This window comes from Engraulis encrasicolus, chromosome 1 (assembly GCF_034702125.1).
Source record: "Engraulis encrasicolus isolate BLACKSEA-1 chromosome 1, IST_EnEncr_1.0, whole genome shotgun sequence".
Lineage (NCBI taxonomy): Eukaryota > Metazoa > Chordata > Actinopteri > Clupeiformes > Engraulidae > Engraulis > Engraulis encrasicolus.
In genome coordinates, this window is record NC_085857.1 from 26,016,305 (window position 1) to 26,038,203 (window position 21,899).

Below are 21,899 nucleotides of genomic sequence, written 5' to 3' on the forward strand. Positions count from 1 at the left end.
TATCTGAAGATCTATACTGATCCCTAGCCCTCAACACCCCCCCTCCCCCCAGTCCACAATACTTCCTCTTCTGCTTCAGCTTTTAGATAAACAGAGTAGACACTTCCTACCGCCCCTCCCCCAACACACCCCAACACACACGCACACGCACACACACACGCACACATGCGCACACACACCACCACACACCACCACTACTACCTGCCTAACTGGGGACCTCTCTGTCTGCCCCAGGCCCAGGCAGGCTGGTGGTGGTTGGTTGGTGGTTGTGCTTGCTCAAGGAGCTGTGTTGCATGGCATTGCAGAACACCACTATGGCCCATGTGTCAAAACAGCAGACCAACAGACACCGCTTGAGACAGTGGTGAAGCGTCAAAAACTGTCTTCTAACCCAATGGGGCTTGGTTGGTGGCTGTGTGTGTGTGTGTGCGTGCGTGCGTGCGTGCGTGCGAGTGTGTTTGAGAGAGAGGAAGATTTGAGAATGAAGACAATCTTCTCAGTAAAGCATGACACTAACAAGGACAAGTTGGGTGTAGGACTAGGTGTTCTACAAAAACGTTAAGCAGAAGTTCACAAATGTGTTTTTTTGCCTCGCTGTTTCACACCTGGTCAAGCTGACAGTGCAGAAAAGTAAGTCAAATGTAGAGAGCTGTTATTGCTATTGACACCAGTGTCCAACACTCTGCAGAGAGGCTGTTGAAAATGATGGTGAGCTTTTCTCTCTTTTTTTTCTTTCCCAGAAACATGGGTCCCTACACTATACATTTTCAACTTAATCATTTCCCAACTTCGCCTCAACAACTCACACAATTTGTGAACAGGCAACACCTGTAAGATAGCCTCTATGACACACACACTCGACGGCAGATTACAAAACGGGCCTACCTGGCCCAGCCCCAGGGGCCCAAGAGTCAAAGGGGCTCTGAACCCTCATATTGCATTAAAATCGTATTTTAAACAACTACGTTTTCAACATTTTTTCTCAGAGAACTATCCCTCATACCCCCCAACAACATAGACTATCACATTTGGACAAAAATCGCGTTGTACACTAGCAGCAGGAGGAGAGAAGTGCCGCACACTCACAAGTTAAATAAACTGTTTATTTAACTTGTGAGTGTGCGGCACTTCTCTCCTCCTGCAATTGTATTTTCTGGTTGCCAGCACCTCTGTTTCTGGTGTGCGTTTTGCACCTCCACTCGTACACTAGCATCACCCATGAAGGGCCTTTTCTTGTTGTCTGGCCCAGGCGCCCATGGAGTCAAAAACTGTTCTTGCACAGACTCGCGCGTGAGGCTCTCAACAGCAGAGTTGCGCAGGCAGGCAGGGTAGTTTGTTGTCAAGGAAGCAGTTTGTGTGGTCGCCACATCAGTCACCAGAGTGCAAATGCTGTTTCCGCAAGTCTGACTCTGTCAGTCTAGTCGTCAGTGCAAGTAGGACGTGACAGCCGTTAGCGTACTGTTTCTATTAGCTGTTTCTATTAGCGATTGTTGTCAATAGAGTTGATAAAGTTAATGAGCATATAAGCATGCACAATGTATTATTTATTATTTTGCTAGATGTGTACTGAAAAAAAATCAGGCAACTTTTGAAAAACGGTAGGCCTAGAGGACAGATTTTTTTTTTCTTTTCTCCCTGACATTTTGAGGACGGCCATGTCAAACAGACAGTGATGACTTCAGGCTTGATTTAAGATAAGAGGTAAGTGGACTTAATTTAATGCTAATGACTTCAGATGTGTGCCTTGTTGTACGTGTGACAACACATTGCTCTGCTGTCCAGTGGCTTGATGATTAGGCTACTACGGTACACTGACATCAGGAGACAGTGAGAGGCCAGGCGCAAGGCAAATCAGTGCGCACAGCCACTTGCTACTGCTTTGAAGTAGGCCTAATGCACATGTCATATACTGTAGAGTGACAGCTGATTAAGACTGACTGAAAATATCTGAGTTTAATGCAAACATTGCGGGCTATTTTATATGTCCAACCGTTCTATTTTCATTTCGTTTGTGCTATTTTAGGCCCATTCTATCTGTATTATATTATTTATTATGAGTTATTTATTATGCTATTTATTGATTTATTCATTCGTTTGTTACTTGTGTGAGTTATCAGTAGGCATAAAATATTTGTTGCAAAAGGTTGAATTAGCTCTTTAGGGTCTCGGAACTCAGTGACCTCAGTGCGTAGGCTACTGGCAGCAAATCAGTGCGGCGAAGGGAAACGTCGGGCTCAAAGCTCAACTGTTTCACCATACAGTAGTCAAACCTCATCTGGTTCCACCATTTAATAGAAGGTTTAGGAAGTTGGGCTTTTCTTTATTACTGTGGGTTTCTTTTTGAATTGTGCCAAACTGGGGGAAGCCTGTTCGGAAATATTTAATCTAAAAAGTATAGAAAAGAGCACAGACAAGATCTGAGAGGGGGAAAAAAATGTTTTAAAGCCTATTCCGTTGCAAATCTATTTCAAAACACATGGGGCCTATATTGGTCTCCATCAGGGCGTGTAAAATATTTCATTTTCTTTTTACCAGATTTGCATGCACACTGTGGTTTTTGTTTAATGGCAGCACAACACTGCAATGATATTTCAGTGCTTTTTAGTGCCGCAATGCACCTGCTTGAGACATGTCTGGAGGATATGTTGATTAATGGTTTCAGTCTATGTTGGATTCTCATTTACATCTCATTTACATCTTTAATTAAGCCTAAATTATTTATGTATTGCAGGGCTAAATCAATGCTTTTATTGCCGTACTGCACATGAAGTGGCTCAGTTGTGTGCCTTCTGTGTGCATGCGTGTGTGTGTGTGTGTGTGTGAGAGAGACACACACACACACACACACACACACACACACACACACACACACACACACACACACACACACACACACACACACACACACACACACACACACACACACACAAGGCCTAGTAGTTGAGTCGGTGTGCTGGCTTCAGACCTTAACATTTGTGCTATTGCCTCACAGCTGAGATAGGGCACATGAGTGGGACAACATGTAACAAAGATTTTAATCTTGCTCTGTGTATGTGTGCATGTAACTGTGATATGATATACATCGATCATCTTTACAATCACCATTTTATTTTCTGTTTTCCTGTATATCAACCATTTGACATTTAAGGCATGGCTTTTTAAATTTCATATGTATTTGTATAGTATTTGGTTTTTATTTTATGTATTTATGTTTTGGTATTTTTTTCTTATCTTCTCTTATCTTTATGAAACTAAAAGGAAAACTGCACCAGTAAGCCATAAACGAAAAAAAAAAAAAGCCTTTACATGTTCTGGGTTTAACACAGGAAACTTAGAAGAAGAAAAAAAGCCTCCCACCAAAACATCAACAAAGTTGGCTTCAAGACACCTTCTATCCACAGAAAGAAACGTTTGACAGTAACACACAACCCAATTCAACAAATTAAAGTAAAAATTAAGTTAAAAGTGATCTAAATTACACTACACACAAATTACCATTACATTACATTACACTTAGCTGACGCTTTTATGCTGAGAGAATTATGTACTTATTTACTGGGTATTTGTTACGGTTCCTGGAGCAATGTGGGGTTAGGTGCCTTGCTCAAGGGCACTTCAGCCATGGATGGAGGTATATGGGGGAGAGGTAATTGTGGGATTCAAACCTGCAACTCTCTGATCTCAACACCATTTCTCTAACCATTAGGCCACAGCTGCCCCTACATCATGTTACTGCAGCTGACACTTTTAATTAGGGTTTTTTTAAGTGCAGGGTACTAGTTAGAGTCCTCAGAACAATATCCAGAAATGAACTTTAAAGAAGGGCTTTAACATGCACTTTTAGTTGTTAACAGGGGCATAGCAGCAAATTCCACCCCCCACCCCCCTAGCCATACATGTTCATAAATATATAAGTGTGTGTGCTACATACATGAGGCCCTGGTGACTCAGTCACACTCACCCCATCCCCCCCCACCCCCCCACCCCCCGGTTGTTAACCCATCTGGGTCAGCCTCCTTGGAGTTGGGGGTTGTAGATATTATAGGGATATGGTGAGAGCAGGGGGGCAGAGCAGGGGTCTCATAGTCATTTCAGTTCAGGGGCCACATACAGCCCATTTGATCTCAAGCAGGCCGGACCAGCAACGCAAATTTGCTCTTCATATTATAATTGCGTTACTAGCCAATCATCTCGACGTGGATGGCAGCGGGAAATAGGAGGATTGCCCGTGAATGGCAACTTTAAAAAAAAAAACATTTGTTCTCAAGTATTACAAAACAGAAATCTCTGGAAAAAGGCAGCAAATGTAATGAGCTAGAGATTTAATTCTCATTTTGACTTTCTTAGGTTTTTTCTCTACACATCTGGGGTCGGATTAAACCGTCTGGCGGGCCGCATCTGGCCGCTGGGCCAGGGATGGAGCACTGGTATTGTGCCTGGGGGGGGTGGGGGGCGGGGGACGTGTCAGAGGCCCTCCTCTGACACATGTCGTGCTAGAGTCTGCCATCGTAATGGGCTATAAATAACGTCTGGTCATTAAGTATAATAGTTGATAAATACTGAGTTTGCTGTTCAGCATAGAAATGTGCACGTTAATGGCGTTGGGCCCACACAATATCATAGAAGGGGCCCCTGCGAGATTGGCAAGCAGGGGCCCCCCAAGTGGTGAGGCTGGGGGTTCCTGGCCCCTATGCCCCCCCTCTGCTCCACCCCTGCCCTGGGCCTTATCTAGTTTGACACCACTGATCTAGAGCCATAGTGGTTATGATGAGTGCTAATATACAAGAAATGATTTGCACGCCTGACTCATCAGGGGCTTGGAATTGGTTTGGGGGCCAGATGAAAGACGGCCCCGTGGGAGTGTAAAGTGACCGCAACTTTTAGTCATTCGAGTTCACAAAAGATCAGAGTGGTCGGTTTGTGGAAAGAGGTGGTTATAAGTGTGTGTCTGTGTGTGTGTGTGTGTGTGTGTGTGTCTCTCTCTGTGTGTGTGTGTGTGTGTGTGTGTGTGTGTGTGTGTTGTGAGTGTGTGTGTGTGTGTGTGTGTGTGTGTGTGTGTGTGTGTGTGTGTGTGTCTGTGTCTCTCTCTGTGTGTGTGTGTGTGTGTGTGTCTCTCTCTGTGTGTGTGTGTGTGTGTGTGTGTGTGTGTGTGTGTGTGTGTGTGTGTGTGTGTGTGTGTGTGTGTGTGTGTGTGTGTGTGTGTGTGTGTGTGTGTGTGTGTGTGTGTGTGTGTGCCAATTATCTTGAACATAATCTGCATGCTGTGATTTGTCACTATTTGAGTCAATGCTACCATCTATGGGAAAATATAGAACACTGCATCATTTAACACTACTGAATCTCTCATGCTTTTTACACACTTGAGTTCTCTTTTATCACTTTTTTTATTCAAATGTTGTTGGTATCCTGCTTTTATTTTATATACCTCTTATGATTCTGTCTCATCTCCTCATCATGTTTTTTATATATTTTTTTAAGGCGGCCTATTTAGCCTACGTAGCCTATGTCTTGCACTGTATGCATTGCATTGCATTGTATCTTGACACAAGGGGATGTACGTATCTTATCCTTGTCACATAGGCTACATAATCCTCAGCCAGGGTATGAAACAGTTCCAATTGGCTACAGATGGTGTTTTGTAGGATCATCATTCCCTAGCAATGGTGTCCTGGTGTCCCCTCATTTCCCCCCCCCCCCCCCCCCCCCCCCCCCCCCCCCCCCCCCCCCCCCCCCCCATTTCTTTCTCTGTCATTGTCCTGGCTGATACCCTTGCAGCCAGTAAGCACAGAGGCGGAAAAAGTAAAGGTAAAAGTAAATTCATGGTGTAAGTGCAACACAAGCAGTCATGGATAACGATTAGGGTGTCAGACTTGTAGCCCAAAGGTTGCCGGTTCGACTCCCGACCTGTCAGGTTGGTGGGGGGAATAATCAACCGGTGTTCTCCCCCATCCTCCTCCTTGACTGAGCGTGCGTGGTACTGTGCCGCTGCACTGCTTCCTTGCGGCGCCATTGAGGGCTGCCCCTTTGCACGGGTGAGGCATAAATGCAATGTCGTTGTGTGCAGTGAGCACTGAGTGCTGTGTGTGCAGTGTTCACTTGTGTGCTGTGGAGTGCTGTGTCACAATGACAATGGGAGTTGGAGTTTCCCAGTTGGGCTAAAAAAAAGCACAAACTATTACATACCTGTTACACCATTTACTCTGTTGTATCTAATTAGACAGATATTGTAGACTACGTTCTGAAAATCACTAACAAAAACCTAACAAGGACCCATACCACAAACTTGATCCAACCATGCAGTCGAAGCTAATTGTAAGACGAACATGCAGGTCTACTCGTCAGATTAGCTGCCTGTGTTGGAAGGAAATTGTGCTGTTGTTTTTTTTTTTTTAAACTTTTACTTTAACTTTTGACTCGTCTGCTTTGACACCACTTTGAGTTCACTGCTTAGACAGGGGTGGCGAACCTACTGTATGTCTCCAGTGCCGTTTACAGCCTTTGAGGCTATCTTATCTGGCCCCTGATAAAATTTGCAGTCATGCAGTTTCAGAAATATGACATGTGTTGTATAGGAATCTTCGAAATTACATTTGCAATATAGTCAAGTTATATTTTCAGGGGACCTAGTGAAGGTGGGGTCTGTTTTAAAGATGGCCACCTAAGGTGCAGGCGGAAATCCTGGTTTGTGTCATAGTACGGCCCTTGGAGGTGGGTCATTTCACGTGAAATCAGACACTTTGGGACCCGACCGACCCGGATTTCAATCATACTTGGTGTGCCTTTTCAGTAGCAAGGTAGCACCCCAGAACTGCATTGGTTTGAATCTGACACTAATATTAAGGGAGAAACAGACTAGGAAAGGTTCACATGTGAGGGTAGGACACTATACATTCAGCCTTGAATATATCAGTCAGTGTTAGTCACAAAAAGATGCCTGTGGTGTTGTTTGAAAGCTCTTTTCTGGCTCTACATAGTACACAATCACCTTGGAATACAACTACTCTCAGAATATGAATTATGATAAATTGAAAAATTAAAAATTGAATATCTAAAAAACTCATATTTTAAAATGGCCAGTTCCTTGTCCAAACGTAGCCGGCAATGTCATGAGCAGCACCTTAAATGCTGGTGTTCGGTTTGTTATTCATTTCAGAGAGAAGTTGACTCACAAATATGGCATCATACAGACCACTTACTAATAATATGGTAATACCATAGTAGCATCACATGACAAAACAAAAACAAAACAAAAATGGTCAGTGTCCATGGTCCCAGGTTTCAGAAACTAAGGCAGATGTCCATTTATACACACCAAATGATGATATGTGAATGTTTGAACATTCCTTCTCTGTGTACCTGTGCCATCTTCCCTTTACCGTACTTTAAAGAGATAATCAATGGCTACACTCTCATTTTGTACTCTACCAGTGCATTTGAAGCAGCAGCTGTGTCTTTTGTAGATAATGTATAAGTACGTCCCGTTGCAGTTACAGGTTCCACTACCAGAAGCACATCCTGATGATCCATGACAGTCTATCTGGTCTGAAGGGAAAAGTGAAGGATGGAGATGGCCCATGAGGATGCAGGAAGTTCAGTTTCACCTCTCCAGTGCTCGGCATACATTCCTCAGCACATGCTAGCCACCAGTTGCCATCATATACAGCTACAACATACCCTTTGATGCTTGAAAATGTAACACATTCCTTTACTGAGCTCACTCTTTCAACTCTGCCTTCTCTGAATGCTCAAAATGGCCTAACTTCCACTGTGTCCATTGACAATGGGCAGAAGCTGTGTAGTTTTTGAGTACCTGGAATAGTTCTTGCAGATTCAAACCTTTTCAACAGGTTCTCAGCTTCATGATGGTACATCTCTGTTGTGGCAAACTGGCAATGGATGTTCTTGACATTATCCTTGACAAATTCAAACAGTTGGTATGGCGTTATAATTTAATTGTCAATAGGACGTTGCAGACTTGCTCGTGCAGCAAGCCATTTAACTGTCCCTCCAACGCCATCACATGGACCTTTGCCATGTGATGTGGCAAAAAAGTGCCACTCTGCAGGTATGTGAAAATCTGCCTCGTGGTGGCACAAATTTGTTGTAATTTTAAGGTTCTTATATTGTGCAGGAAGTCTGCAACGTCCTATTGACAATTAAATTGTAACGCCATACCAACTGTTTGAATTTGTCAAGGATAATGTCAAGAACATCCATTGCCAGTTTGCCACAACAGATATGTACCATCATGAAGCTGAGAACTTGTTGAAAAGGTTTGAATCTGCAAGAACTATTCCAGGTACTCAAAAACTACACAGCTTCTGCCCATTGTCAATGGACACAGTGGAAGTTAGGCCATTTTGAGCATTCAGAGAAGGCAGAGTTGAAAGAGTGAGCTCAGTAAAGGAATGTGTTACATTTTCAAGCATCAAAGGGTATGTTGTAGCTGTATATGATGGCAACTGGTGGCTAGCATGTGCTGAGGAATGTATGCCGAGCACTGGAGAGGTGAAACTGAACTTCCTGCATCCTCATGGGCCATCTCCATCCTTCACTTTTCCCTTCAGACCAGATAGACTGTCATGGATCATCAGGATGTGCTTCTGGTAGTGGAACCTGTAACTGCAACGGGACGTACTTATACATTATCTACAAAAGACACAGCTGCTGCTTCAAATGCACTGGTAGAGTACAAAATGAGAGTGTAGCCATTGATTATCTCTTTAAAGTACGGTAAAGGGAAGATGGCACAGGTACACAGAGAAGGAATGTTCAAACATTCACATATCATCATTTGGTGTGTATAAATGGACATCTGCCTTAGTTTCTGAAACCTGGGACCATGGACACTGACCATTTTTGTTTTGTTTTTGTTTTGTCATGTGATGCTACTATGGTATTACCATATTATTAGTAAGTGGTCTGTATGATGCCATATTTGTGAGTCAACTTCTCTCTGAAATGAATAACAAACCGAACACCAGCATTTAAGGTGCTGCTCATGACATTGCCGGCTACGTTTGGACAAGGAACTGGCCATTTTAAAATATGAGTTTTTTAGATATTCAATTTTTAATTTTTCAATTTATCATAATTCATATTCTGAGAGTAGTTGTATTCCAAGGTGATTGTGTACTATGTAGAGCCAGAAAAGAGCTTTCAAACAACACCACAGGCATCTTTTTGTGACTAACACTGACTGATATATTCAAGGCTGAATGTATAGTGTCCTACCCTCACATGTGAACCTTTCCTAGTCTGTTTCTCCCTTAATATTAGTGTCAGATTCAAACCAATGCAGTTCTGGGGTGCTACCTTGCTACTGAAAAGGCACACCAAGTATGATTGAAATCCGGGTCGGTCGGGTCCCAAAGTGTCTGATTTCACGTGAAATGACCCAGGTGCCTCAAATAAAAATGGTTCCCCACCCCTACCAATCATTTCATCAGTGTATCAAATGCCTTTCCTCAGTAACAACTTGACTTATGAGAACTGAAAGGATTCAGTAATCAAAAAGTGTTGTGAAATAGAAAAGTGAAAGCTCACCAGGGAAACTCAGACACATTGTCATTGTGACACAGCACTCAATGCCATGCACACAACACGATTGCATTTATGCCTCATCCGTGCAAGGGGGCAGCCCCCAATGGCATCCCAAGGGAGCAGTGTGGTGGGGCGGTACCATGCTCAGGGTACCTCATTCATGGAGGAGGATGGAGGAGAGCACTGCTTAATTACTCCCCCCACCAACCTGGCGGGTCGGGCAGTCGAACCGGCAACCTTTTGGATACAAGTCTGAGCCCTAACCGCTTACCCATGACTTCCCAAATATGTTCCCCCTCTCTACAATCCTCTGTCTTTTGCTCTAAACCCAGCCAGCAAGCCATCCACCCATTCATTCATCCTTGTCATCATCCCTCGCCATGCCTCGCTCCTTCCTGGTCAAGTGCAAGCGAGGGTCTTGCAACTCTGCCCGCTTCGAGGACGATGATGGCACCTCCTACCCACATCCTACAGACTCAGCCAACAACATGAGGGTCAAATCAGGCAATGAGTGGAGGAGCGTTTCTCCGATGACCCCCCCTAACCTAAAGGACCCAGAGGCATATGCGGAGGCAGAGGCAGAGGCAGAGGAGGCTGTGCCCTCCCCAACGGGCTGGAGCACAGGTAGGCACAGGTAGCCACAGGCTGACTGTGTTGGTGCATACAGTAAATACAAACACATTTATTCTACCACTCAAACACCCCATTTGACTTTGAATATGGGTGTGCGCTCCCCACCATGCACACCACACATGCACTCACACTCACACATACTCATTTTATTACTTTATTGCAAGTCTGGGGTGCTTTTCTTGAAGCCAAAGACTACTATGATATAACATAGGGCAGTGGTTCCCAAACTTTTTTCCCTGCGCACCACCTTGTACATTTCAATGTGGTTCGCGCACCCCCTGAGCGAATATTTTGGTGTGCTGATGGCCAAGCAAGCATGGATTCACTGTGCATTCACTGCACATTGAGCATATTAATTTTGGGAAATCCTAGGAGTTAAACTACACTTCAGATTGAACCTTCCAGCATACAAGTCTAAATACAATTAAAAATGACTTAATGTTCATCAATGCTGGATAAAAACTCACAAATCCATCATTGCTCTATTCAGCTCACGCACCCCCTTATGCCAGGCCGCGCACCCCCAGGGGTGCACGCACCCCAGTTTGGGAAACCCTGACATAGGGCATTTAGTAATGCACTATCATTTGGTCATTGCCTTTATGGTAATATGAAATAATTATAATACCATGTCTTAACGGGCAGCTATGCCTACACTCACTCTCTCTCGCTCTCTCTCGTTCTCTCTCTCTCAGACCCTATCATCAGGACGCCAGATCGTGATCTTCAAGACAAGGCCGTCATGACCCACCTTTCTAGTCAGTCGCTTGTGAATGCCTACCACCAGCGATGGTCCCCTGACACAGAGAACTGTACTCAGATCAGTGCTGTGGGCACGGTGCAGGATTCCTATCCATTCTGCAGACAGGTGAGTCTGACGCAAACACGGTGTGAAAGCACAGGTGCATTTTGTCACCAGGCTAGGCAGGAAGCCGATTCAGGCTCCCCCAGCCACTAGATGGGGACCAACAGCTAACACTTAAACTGTAGTAGGCTCGATTTGTTGCAAACACTAATTTTTCAATTTTTTGCATGGGGCCCCAACTTACCCTACAATCACTCTTTGTGCAATCACACATACACGTGTGTGCAGTGTGCATGCGCAACACACACACACACACACACACACACACACACGCACACGCACACGCACACGCACACGCACACGCACACACACACACACACAAACAATCTGACTGTATGTATTTCAGTATGTGGTGCTTCTGTAGCCAGGCTGTGCCCTCCTAATGACGCAACACCATCAGCGTTGCAACCAGTCAGGTCAAGAGCAATGCAAGTACTTTCTAAACTTCCGAAAAATCGGGAACTCCTCCCACTTTGTCAGGAAGCAAACAACCATTAGCAAACCAAGGGAGGCGGGTCAACCATGACGTTTGGGAAATGTTCATTGTTATGCTCTTGGTCAGACCAAGTCTCGAAGAGATTTGAAAGTCGATGATAATCAGGCAAGTGCTTCTGTGCATTTCCTAGGCCTTCATGTCAGTGTCAGACTCAGAGGCAATATTCAACAAGATGGACGGAGGCCTGCACAAGTTCAGCACCGTCACAAGGAGCCGCTCAGACACAGCTCTCAGAGGGCACAAAGGTCACAAGCTCAAGGTCAGTAAAGGTGAAAGGCCCAAGATGCACACTTGCAGGGAAGTGTGTGTGTGTGTGTGTGTGTGTGTGTGTATGTGTGTGTGTGTGTGTGTGTGTGTGTGTGTGTGTGTGTGTGTGTGTGTGTGTGTGTGTGTGTGTGAGAGTGAGTGAGAGTGTTTAATGCAGTGGTTCTTAACCTTTCTTGAACAAACGCCCACTGTAACTCATCACCAGCCTCCCAACGCCCCCTGACCTTATCATAAGCCTGCCAACTCCCGCCACCCCCTTAGTATTAAAAAATAAAATAAAATAATGCCGTGTCCAGACCAAGAGCGAACTACGCTGCCTGGTAGCGTGGGTAGCAGAAGAAGTTTCGCCTTGAATACGCTGTATTCGCTCGAGACGCAGCATTGACATGTTTGATTCAGCTAATCACATAACGGCTCTGGCTTGACAGCCTGGGACATTCGGAGATATGAACGTTCCGATTGGTTGCCGCCGAACAGCGTCAGAGCGAATTCGCCTGCGATTAGATTTAGTTTAATCTTCAAAATTCGCTCTGGTAGCGCAAGAAGCTTCGCTCCTGGCGAATTCGCTTTGGTAGCGCAGGTCGCGTGCCCTCCATAGAGAAATAATGACTTCCGTCGCTTCGTTCGCTCTTGGTCTGTACACGGCATAATGCCCCCCTATGGCTAATAAGCACAGCCCTCTCTCAGCTGTATCTTACTCAACACCCCCGTAGAGTTCCTCAATGCCCCCTGGGGGGCTGAGGAGCCCCTGTTGAGAAAAAATGATTTGATGTATGTTTTACTGAATATTTAAACGTATGTGTGTGTGTGTGTGTGTGTGTGTGTACAGGAAAGGACGTTCCAGTGTAACGTGTGCAGTAAGGTCTTCAAGCGCTCCTCCACTCTCTCCACCCACCTCCTCATCCACTCCGACACCCGGCCCTACCCCTGCCAGTACTGCGGCAAGAGGTTTCACCAGAAGTCCGACATGAAGAAACACACCTTCATACACACAGGTGAGAAACACACCTTCATACACACAGGTGAGAAACACACCTTCATACACACAGGTGAGAAAAAGGGGTGTAAATAATAATCACAGGAGACACTGACGAAGGCAACAGCCGAAACGTTTGTCTACACTTCTGCTGCTATGTAAATAAAAAAATAAAAAAGAAGAAAAGAAGAACCCGAGTGCGATCCACTTTTTCACCTTCAAAGTTATTCAACTGGAGACGCACCACACGGAAGAGCGCGGTGTATGAACTACTACTTCTGTAAATAATAATCGAAACGTACATACACACAGGTGAGGAGTCGGACGTGTGTCAGACGCAAACGAGCCGGTTCCAAGAGCTAGCTCTTTGAAGTGAACGACAGAAACTGGCTCCACAACAGGAGCCGTTTTAGGAGCCATTTTTTTTTAATGGACTTCCTGTGCCTCACTGTCTCTCCCCCTCCATCTTATTGTGTTTTCCTTTGTTGGTGCCGGAAAAGACTTTTTTTCTCAACCTGGGGTCCGTTTCCTGAAAGCGTCTTTGCTATCATCGTTAGCAAAGTCCTTTGTAAGAGCGACTCAACTCTCTCTCGACAGCGACGCTCACCACTAAATCCAAGGGAACGGTAAGACGGTCTTAAGACGGTCTTAAGACGGTTAGCAACGACAAGAATCGAGAAACGGACCCCAGTTTGATGTATAATGAGCATTGGCAGCAGGGACGTGCACAGGAATCTCAAAGGGCAGTTGCTCATAACCTGAAGAAAGGGCAACCCCCCCCCCCCCCCCCCCAAAAAAAAAAACCATCAACAATGAGCGGCCTTCAGAGTTTTTAGGAAACTGCACCATGGGTATTATTATTTTTAGTAGTAGTAGTAGAAGTAGTATATTATTGTCATAATTATTAATATTATTTTATTGTATAGTATCCTGAATATGCATAGGCTACCATATGATATAACATGCTAGTTTTTAAACATGTAGGCCTACCTATTAATCATATCAGAGATGATCAGCCTTATGCCCACCTGCCCTAAATGTCTCCTGATCCACATTTCCTCATGTGTGGTATGTGGCTGCCCCTAAATTAAATGAAATTATGAGAAAAGGCCTTGATAGTTTTTAAACCTGTATCAGTCACAGAGATGATCAGTCTTATGCCTACCTGCCCTATGTGCAGAGGTCTGTGGCTCTGAGTCATCATCATCTTAAATGAAATGAAATGATGAGTAAATGAATAGGCCAAATATGAGGATGCTTAATCAATTAACCCACTGTCATCTTTATAATCCTTGTAGCAGCCAAAGTAGACTTTAAGTTATAGGCTAATAAATAGAAATATTTTAAAAATGGTTAAAAAGATCATTTAATTTGAATTTGAAATTTCATTAATAGGCATATCCTATGATTAAAATGATGAATATTATATAGGAAAGCTAAAACAATAAGAATTCACAGGTTTAGGTCATTTGTTGGGTCTTTTGTAGCCTATATTAAAAATGTGTACTGTCGCTTTAAGAATTGACGAGCCGGCTCATTTCGGATCGCAAAGAACCGTGGCGTGGGAGCGACCAGTTCTTATCTGTTGCTCTGAAGCTCCGAGCTTCTCGCAGACTTTATAACCTATTATTTTCATTACAGATATTTTAGTTAGTTCATGCACATTTTGTAGGCCTAGGCTATGTCTTGAGAAGAACAGTAAACGTCAGTTATCATGTGGAGTGGATTTATTTATTGACAGTGGAAACAGTAGGCCTAGGCTATATTTGGGTCGGAGAATAGGCCTATCAGCGTATTGAAAACGCACTTTCCTAGCGGTCTCACCAAGATCAAACCTCTACAATCCTGAAAAAGATTCTCTGCCTCACCTGCACCTGTTCTTTTTTTTCGCAGCCAACTCTGCAGAGATGTGCTTCCTTTAGCTAGCCTACCCCCTTAAGTTCTCTCTTGCTTGATAAAACGACATGTCATCTGCATGTTTCTTGGGTTAGCCTTCCACAAAACAACCTGAGCCATTTAAAACGTTGACTGCAAGCTAGCTGGCTTTAAGAGACATTAATTGTGATCATGTAGTTTAATACTGTGTAGTCTGCCATGTTTCCAGCTCACCTCAGGCCGTCAGGGCAGTCGCTCTACTCCCACGACATCTTCGACATATTTTGCGTCTCTGCCCTGGTCGCATGCTTGCTCCCCCCTCCCTCCCATGTAGAGCTGCGCGTGCCCCCCGCAACGCTTATGCTGCCCCTCCCTTTGCCTATCTCTCGAGGGTCCGTGTATATTTTCGTTCATTCATTATTCTATTTTGGATATCACACGCGAAAGGAATAAGGACTCGTTTATGATGATTTACGCTTGAATATCACTTATGAAATGGAACGGAGCGCCATATTTTGCTATTTTGTAGGTACTGAAAATGAAATGTTGAATCTTAGAAAAGAGAGAAAAGCAATAAAGAAAAATGTCCTTCTGAATTGCGTCTTTTGTTTATTCAGAATTCGGGTGACCTGAGAGTAAATCCTGGAAGGCTGGTTTAGCCTTCATTGCATGGTTTCTTTGGAGGCAAACGGACTTTGCAGGCATTGTTGATGCAATATACAGAACGTTGCTACACTTCAACGATGTGGTCGATCTGTGATGACTGTGCGAGGAATTTGTGAGATGGTTGCGTGGGCTATCCATATCAAGCAAGCGCCACAAGCATGTGCATACGCGTCACCACCATTGAGTAGGGCGTCCTAGAGGGGGGTAGAAGAATGATTTACCGTATATTTTTACTTAAACCTATCAACCAATTTAACTTTCGAAACAACATTTCATGTGCTTAGGCCTGGTCTTAACACTTGATTGTATTTGGCCATATAGCCTATTATAGCGTCCTAATCCAACAGAAGTGCAGCTGTGCGACCGGGACAGATATCTTCGATGGGAAGGGGTAGACCAACTGTCATCGAGAACATTGACAGTTCTTACGATCAGCATCAGTTTCACAGTTCATCTCAAGCCTTTAGGTGTATCTACCCGGACATATTGCTTTCCAACAATATCACTAATGTTCCAAATACACCAAAGCGAAATGTGTATTCAACATGCGTAAAACCCGGTATGGAGAGTGCGCGCTTCAGCTCATTACACTTGCCAGAATACGCAACAGTTTGCGTGAGAACACTGCTTTGGACCGTTTGCTCCCTTATGCATATTACTATGTGAAAGGGTATAATAGGTTATTGATTCCAGAGACTTTAGCCTTTATTTAGGCTATAAAGTTGAGTCCATAACATAAAGGGAACTTCATCTCTATTTTATAAGGCGGACGCACGCTCCAATACAGGCCTAACCATCACGCGTGCTGCGCATAGGCCTACTAGCCTGTACATCGCAAAAATGTTTTTCATCATTATATTATTTTTCTGTTGTGTCTCTGGCTCCAGCTACTGTTCTGTGTCTCGTTTGGTAGCTAGACCTTTTCTGATGCGTTTCAGACGGCAAACTTTCCTTCCGGGTAAACAGAGGGGGAGGGGTCAGTCAAATGAAATTCAATAAACGAATAGCCAAATATCACAAATTGAAAAACGATCAAAAATATTGTCATTTTTTATAATGCTATTATGGTATGAAGTAACACATGCAGAAAACAAAATACAGCCATTTCTGCTTGTATTGCTTTAATCAAAACAAGAAGTTGCACCCTTTTTTGAATTTCATATTTCATTCCAAAATAGAATAATGAATGAACGAAAAAGTACACGGACCCTCGAGGTGCAGGTGAATCTGAATTTGAAAACTTAATTTAGGAAGCTTCAATCAAAAATACGAATTGCAAAGCAAATCAGTTGAAACATGAAATCTTAGCCTATTTTTCCGAGGCATATCTACAGCTGGCTGTCGGTTTTTTGTGCTACAGACGTGGCGCTGGCTGGCTGTCAGATGTATGATATGATAACTAAAAGTTCTAAACTCAACATTGTATTAGAGAGGTTGATTGTGAGCATATTTTGTACCCTAATATGTAGACTGTGTGTAGGGCTCTAGCCGACACCCAGGCATCTTCAAAATCTTTCGTGTCTCTTATAGGCGCTCAAGCGCCTGTCGCGTCGCGTGCCTTCTCCCTCCCCACCGGAGTTGTTGCGTACCTACCTCACATCGCTCGTGCCCATTCTCGACGGGTCTGATGAATTTGTATGACTGACTTAAGTCTTTATTGTACAAAACTTCAATCAAAATTATGAATTATAAAGAAATCAAATGATATTGAAATATGAAATTATAATTGCCATATTATTTTCCCCTCCCTTGGAAGGGCAATATCAGCCAATGTGGGCAAAAGGGCCGTTGCTCGGGCACCGTGGGCAACTATGCTCTGCACGTGCCTGATTGGCAGGGTTTAAAAACAGCAGTCGAGGAGCAGAAACACGACAGGAGCAGACCAGAAACTGAGCGAGAAATACGTATGTGGGCCCCTATGGGCAGCCGAAAGAGCCAGCTCTCCATAATAAGGAGAGCCAAAAGAACCACGTCTCAGAAAAGAGCAGAAAATCCAGTTACTAATGTGTGCCTGTGTTTTGTTTTCGTTTCAGTGTAAACCTGTGTGTGTTTGCTGTGTGTTAATCTGTCATAGCTGAGGTGTGTTTATGTCTGTCTGTATAGGAGAGAAGCCTCACGTGTGTTCGGTGTGCGGCCGAGCCTTCAGCCAGAGCTCCAACCTCATCACACACAGCCGCAAGCACTGCGAACAGAAGCCCTTCCACTGCCCACGGTAATAATAATAACAATAGTAATAATCAATCATATCACAATAATAATAATTAATGGTGTACGTTTGGTTTGCAAAGTGGTCTCCAAAGCCAATAATGATAAAATAATAACATAATAATAATAATAATAATAATAATAATAATAATAATACATTAATTAAGTTAAATAACACGTTCAAGTGACAATACTACATTAAATGTATAAATATTATATTTATAATTATAATTTTTAAATTACTTTTACATTTGAAGGTGCCTGTACAGCTGTCAGCGCAAGGTGGATCTACGCAGACATCTGCAGATGCACTGCACAAACCGCACGCCGCACACACCACTGTACGCACAAAGCTAGCTATACACACACACAGACACAGACACAGAAACACACACGCACAACTGTATGTTCAAAGCTAGCCACACAACGGTAGGCACACATGGAGGGTCCCTTTCAATATATTAACTTCTCATTCTCTCATTGTGCTTGTGCTTCGCTGACACTTCCGTGGAGAAAACATTGGGTATTTCTCAAAACTTAGTCCGCACACTTCCAAGTGTGCTCAGCCTAATTAGTCATGCCCAGTGATTGGATACTCCATAGAGTTCACCAAAGAGTATCCAATCACTGCACGTGACTAATTAGGCTGAGCACACTTGGAAGTGTAAGGACTAGGTTTTGAGAAATACCCAATGTTTCACAGCTGTCAGCCTAGGCACACCAACTTTTGGTGGACTTTTCCCCATTCAACATCTCCATTGCAAGTGAGAAAATGACATTTAGATAGCGCTTTTGCGAGATATTTAATGAAACTCCTTGTTTATCAAGGCCACGACCAAAAGGAGAGGATATGAGGTTAGATTTCGAAATGCACCCATACATCGCAGAAAGAAAACACTTTCTGTCTACAGTAGAGATGCACCGGATCCTGATTTTTAGGATCCTGCCCGATACCGGATCCATTGCTTAAGATCCTGCCAGATCTGGAACCGGATACCGGATCCTTCGAAAGGGTTGAAACACATAGCCTACTCGCACACATAGACTCTTTTTATTACGTTGGCTAAAACATTTTTTTAAGACTCATTGGCTTACTTCCACACTGCCTTCAGCGGCCGCTTGCAAAGGGCTTTCACTCCTGACTGAGTGAAAAGCCTAGGCTACGTAAAAAGTAGAGATGCCCCAGATCCTTATTTTTAGGTAACTGCCGGATACCGGATCCACTGCTTAAGATCCTGCCGGATCCGGATCCTGTGAAAAACCCTATTATCCTGCCGGATCCGGAACCGGATCTTGGATCCTGTGCATCTCTAGTCTACAGGGAAATAGCCATGCACACATTATCACACATGTGCGCAGAGACACCCAGTATGCAGTGATTGTATTACAGGTAAACACAAACATACAAGGCAACCAAGCTTTACTTCTTTGAATGTAACATTTCCTTAGGATCCACAGACACTCCATGACTGCACATGAACAGACTGGAAAGAGACAATGAGGGCAGTCTTTGAATGTTTATGAAGTATGCAGCTAAGCACAAACAAGCATAGTGCCAAGCAATCAGTGCTTTCTGAATTCAGGGAAAAGAATATTATAAACACTATTGGTAACACTTTATTTTAGGGACACATCTATTAGCACTAATACATAAAATATTAATGCATGTGTAAGTAACTTGTAAGGCATGTACTAAGCAAAATAAGACAGTTGTTAAGCATGTATTCACAAATGTCTTGTTCATGCACAATAAGGGATTTATTACCATTATAACCTTAGTAAGGACCTAGTAGACCTAGATTTCTATTTATGTGTAAGCAGTAAGGGCCAGAATACAATGTGTATAAGCTCCTGGTACACTGTGTGAACAAACCCTGAACAGTGTGAAAACAGATGTGGAATAAGGGTCCCTATTCTAAAGTGATGCATTACTCAGCCCAGATGGCTTAGGGCCCCCGCACTACCTAGGGCCCCCACTCTACGTCTTACTACTTACTAATAAATAGAAATATAGGCTTACTGGTCCTTACTAAGGTTATATTAGTAATAAAACCCTAATTGGGCATGAACAAGACATTTGTGAATACATGCTTAACAACTGTCTTATTTTGCTTAGTACATGCCTTACAAGTTACTTATACAGGCATTAATATTGTATGTATTAGTGCTAATAGATGTGTCCCTAAAATAAAGTGTTACCACAATATTATATCTGTCTTTATATATAAAGATATATTAGGTTCAATAAAGTATTTAATACTTCCTTACCTATTTTTGTTGTTACAATTACATTGCCAGGTGCTGGAAAACAAGTATTTGTATTTGTATTTGCTTTTAATATTTGTATTTATTAATAAAATATGAAATGCTGACTTTGTTAGATTTGCCGTCAATTCATTTCGGAAAGTTTTATTTCCTTCAACATAAACACAGAAACAAATGAAAAAAAAGACTCTATTGAGAAGAGAGATGTTGAGAGAGAAAGATGGATGGATGCATGAACATGGGAGGATGGAGAGACTCATTTCAGCTTGAAGTAGATGACAGCTAGTAGCAGTGCAGTGCAGTCTCACCCATGGCCGTAGCCAGGAGTTTAAAATAAGGGAGGTCCACAGTACTTCGCACAGATTTTTTTTTTTTTAAGGTACACTGTGTAGGATGGTGCCCAGAGTATCTATTGCAGCTGCTATGCTGCTCATTGAAACTTTGCTGTCTACTGCCAATTTGGATCTTTTCATGAATATTTCCTAAATAATAAACTAATATTTATTATTATGACCAAGTATGACCATCATGATGAATACGTAGAATTTGATAGTGGTGGTAAGTATTCATGAAAAAAGTAAGTTTTGTGAATGGGCAACATCGATTCTGGAAATAAACTACTAAAAACATGCAACAAATATGTATGCAAAAACGAAGATTTAAAAAAAAAAAAAAAATCTCTAAAAATTAGGGAGGCCCGGACCTCCCTTACCTCATATGTGGCTACGGCCATGGTCTCAGTATCCAATCTGCTGTAAAAAGAAGAGCGAAAATGGAGGCTTTGACAGTGCCAATCAGAACTCCAAATGACGGATGGCACAGTGACAATGACACAGTCACAATGACCCAAAGCCATCAATGGCCACATTGACAGCTCTCTGAGATAGAGCTCGAATGGAACTGAATTTGGGCTGTCAGTCACTTCTGTAAACATCTGTGGCTATGCAATAGAGGCAGGAGTAGGCGACCACCTTGGGCCCCCTTCAACTCACCCAAACTTCAGTCCCCACCTCCCCAAAGTGGGCCGCTGACAGCTTTGACCAGACCCAGGACAAAGTCTTCTGAACGGGACCCCCACCCAATACATACAATGTAATGAGGACCCAATTCTGGGCCCCCTTTTCTCCTCCTGGGCCTGGCACAACGGATCCATTTGCCCCCTACCCCGTCAGCTCTCTCTGCACCCCAGACCAGCTTTCCACTCCCATTCCTCATTAAAAGTAAATATTTTAAAGAAAATTTGTCTTGGGCCCCCATATTGCTAAATCTACCATTGTCGGTAAAGACGGGGGAGTGCGACGGGAAAGAGACGGAACAGTTTGATCATTAGGCCACTGATTCACACCCACCCACCATCCACCCAATCATGGTGACAGACATGTTGACAGATTGCCGGGGGCATTGTCAAGGTGTGCATTGAAGTAGGAAAGTAGGCTAGATCAGTGGTTCTTAACCTTTTTTTCTTAACGCACCACCTGACCTGTGCCCAAGACAAGTCGCGCACACCCAACTCACACGTCTACACATATATACACACTAAAAAATATTTTAGTGATTAATCACAATGATTCTTGCTTGAGACATTAATCAATACCTTATGCCTTTACATGGGGGTCAAAACACGTTTTAATTTGGTTTTGATTTGGCCTATTTATACTGTTCGCTTGCAGAATTTTGGTCACAACCTCAACACAAACAAAATTCCGCGCACCCCCAGAGGGTGCCCGCACCACAGGTTAAGAACCACTGGGCTCGATGATTCAATAGAGATGATCAGCGAACCACAAGAGGAGTGTTCAAAATGTGCCATGGTGCTCCCACTGATTAAATGTGTGTATTCCAGTGTATTTAATGTAATATAATGTGTTCAAAATTAATCCTACAATTGCACACGCTCTGTTGCAATGTTCTTACTGTACATTAGTGTTTCTCAACAGGTTCCACAGCCTCAGGTATTGAGATCTATCCTGCTTTGCACTGGTATCAAATTACTCCACCACCAGTAAACTATAGCATGTTCAATAATCTTTAGGAAATCAGTTAGATACATCACACTTCAGTCGATTATTTTTTTCTGTATAAATAGACAGTAATTCAGTATTTTACTT

The 21,899-nt window shown here is 43.3% G+C and overlaps 1 protein-coding gene across 1 annotated transcript; it reads left to right on the forward strand.

The window, feature by feature from the left end:
* Positions 1–1,446: 1,446 nt before the first annotated feature.
* Positions 1,447–17,973, forward strand: LOC134449373 (zinc finger protein Gfi-1b-like). The gene is made up of 7 exons (XM_063199271.1): positions 1,447–1,701; positions 9,876–10,167; positions 10,872–11,044; positions 11,668–11,796; positions 12,634–12,799; positions 17,425–17,533; positions 17,784–17,973. The coding sequence occupies exons 2-7, from the start codon at positions 9,924–9,926 to the stop codon at positions 17,881–17,883; spliced, it is 921 nt and encodes a 306-aa protein (XP_063055341.1). The 5' UTR covers positions 1,447–1,701; positions 9,876–9,923; the 3' UTR covers positions 17,884–17,973.
* The last annotated feature ends 3,926 nt before the right edge of the window (positions 17,974–21,899 follow it).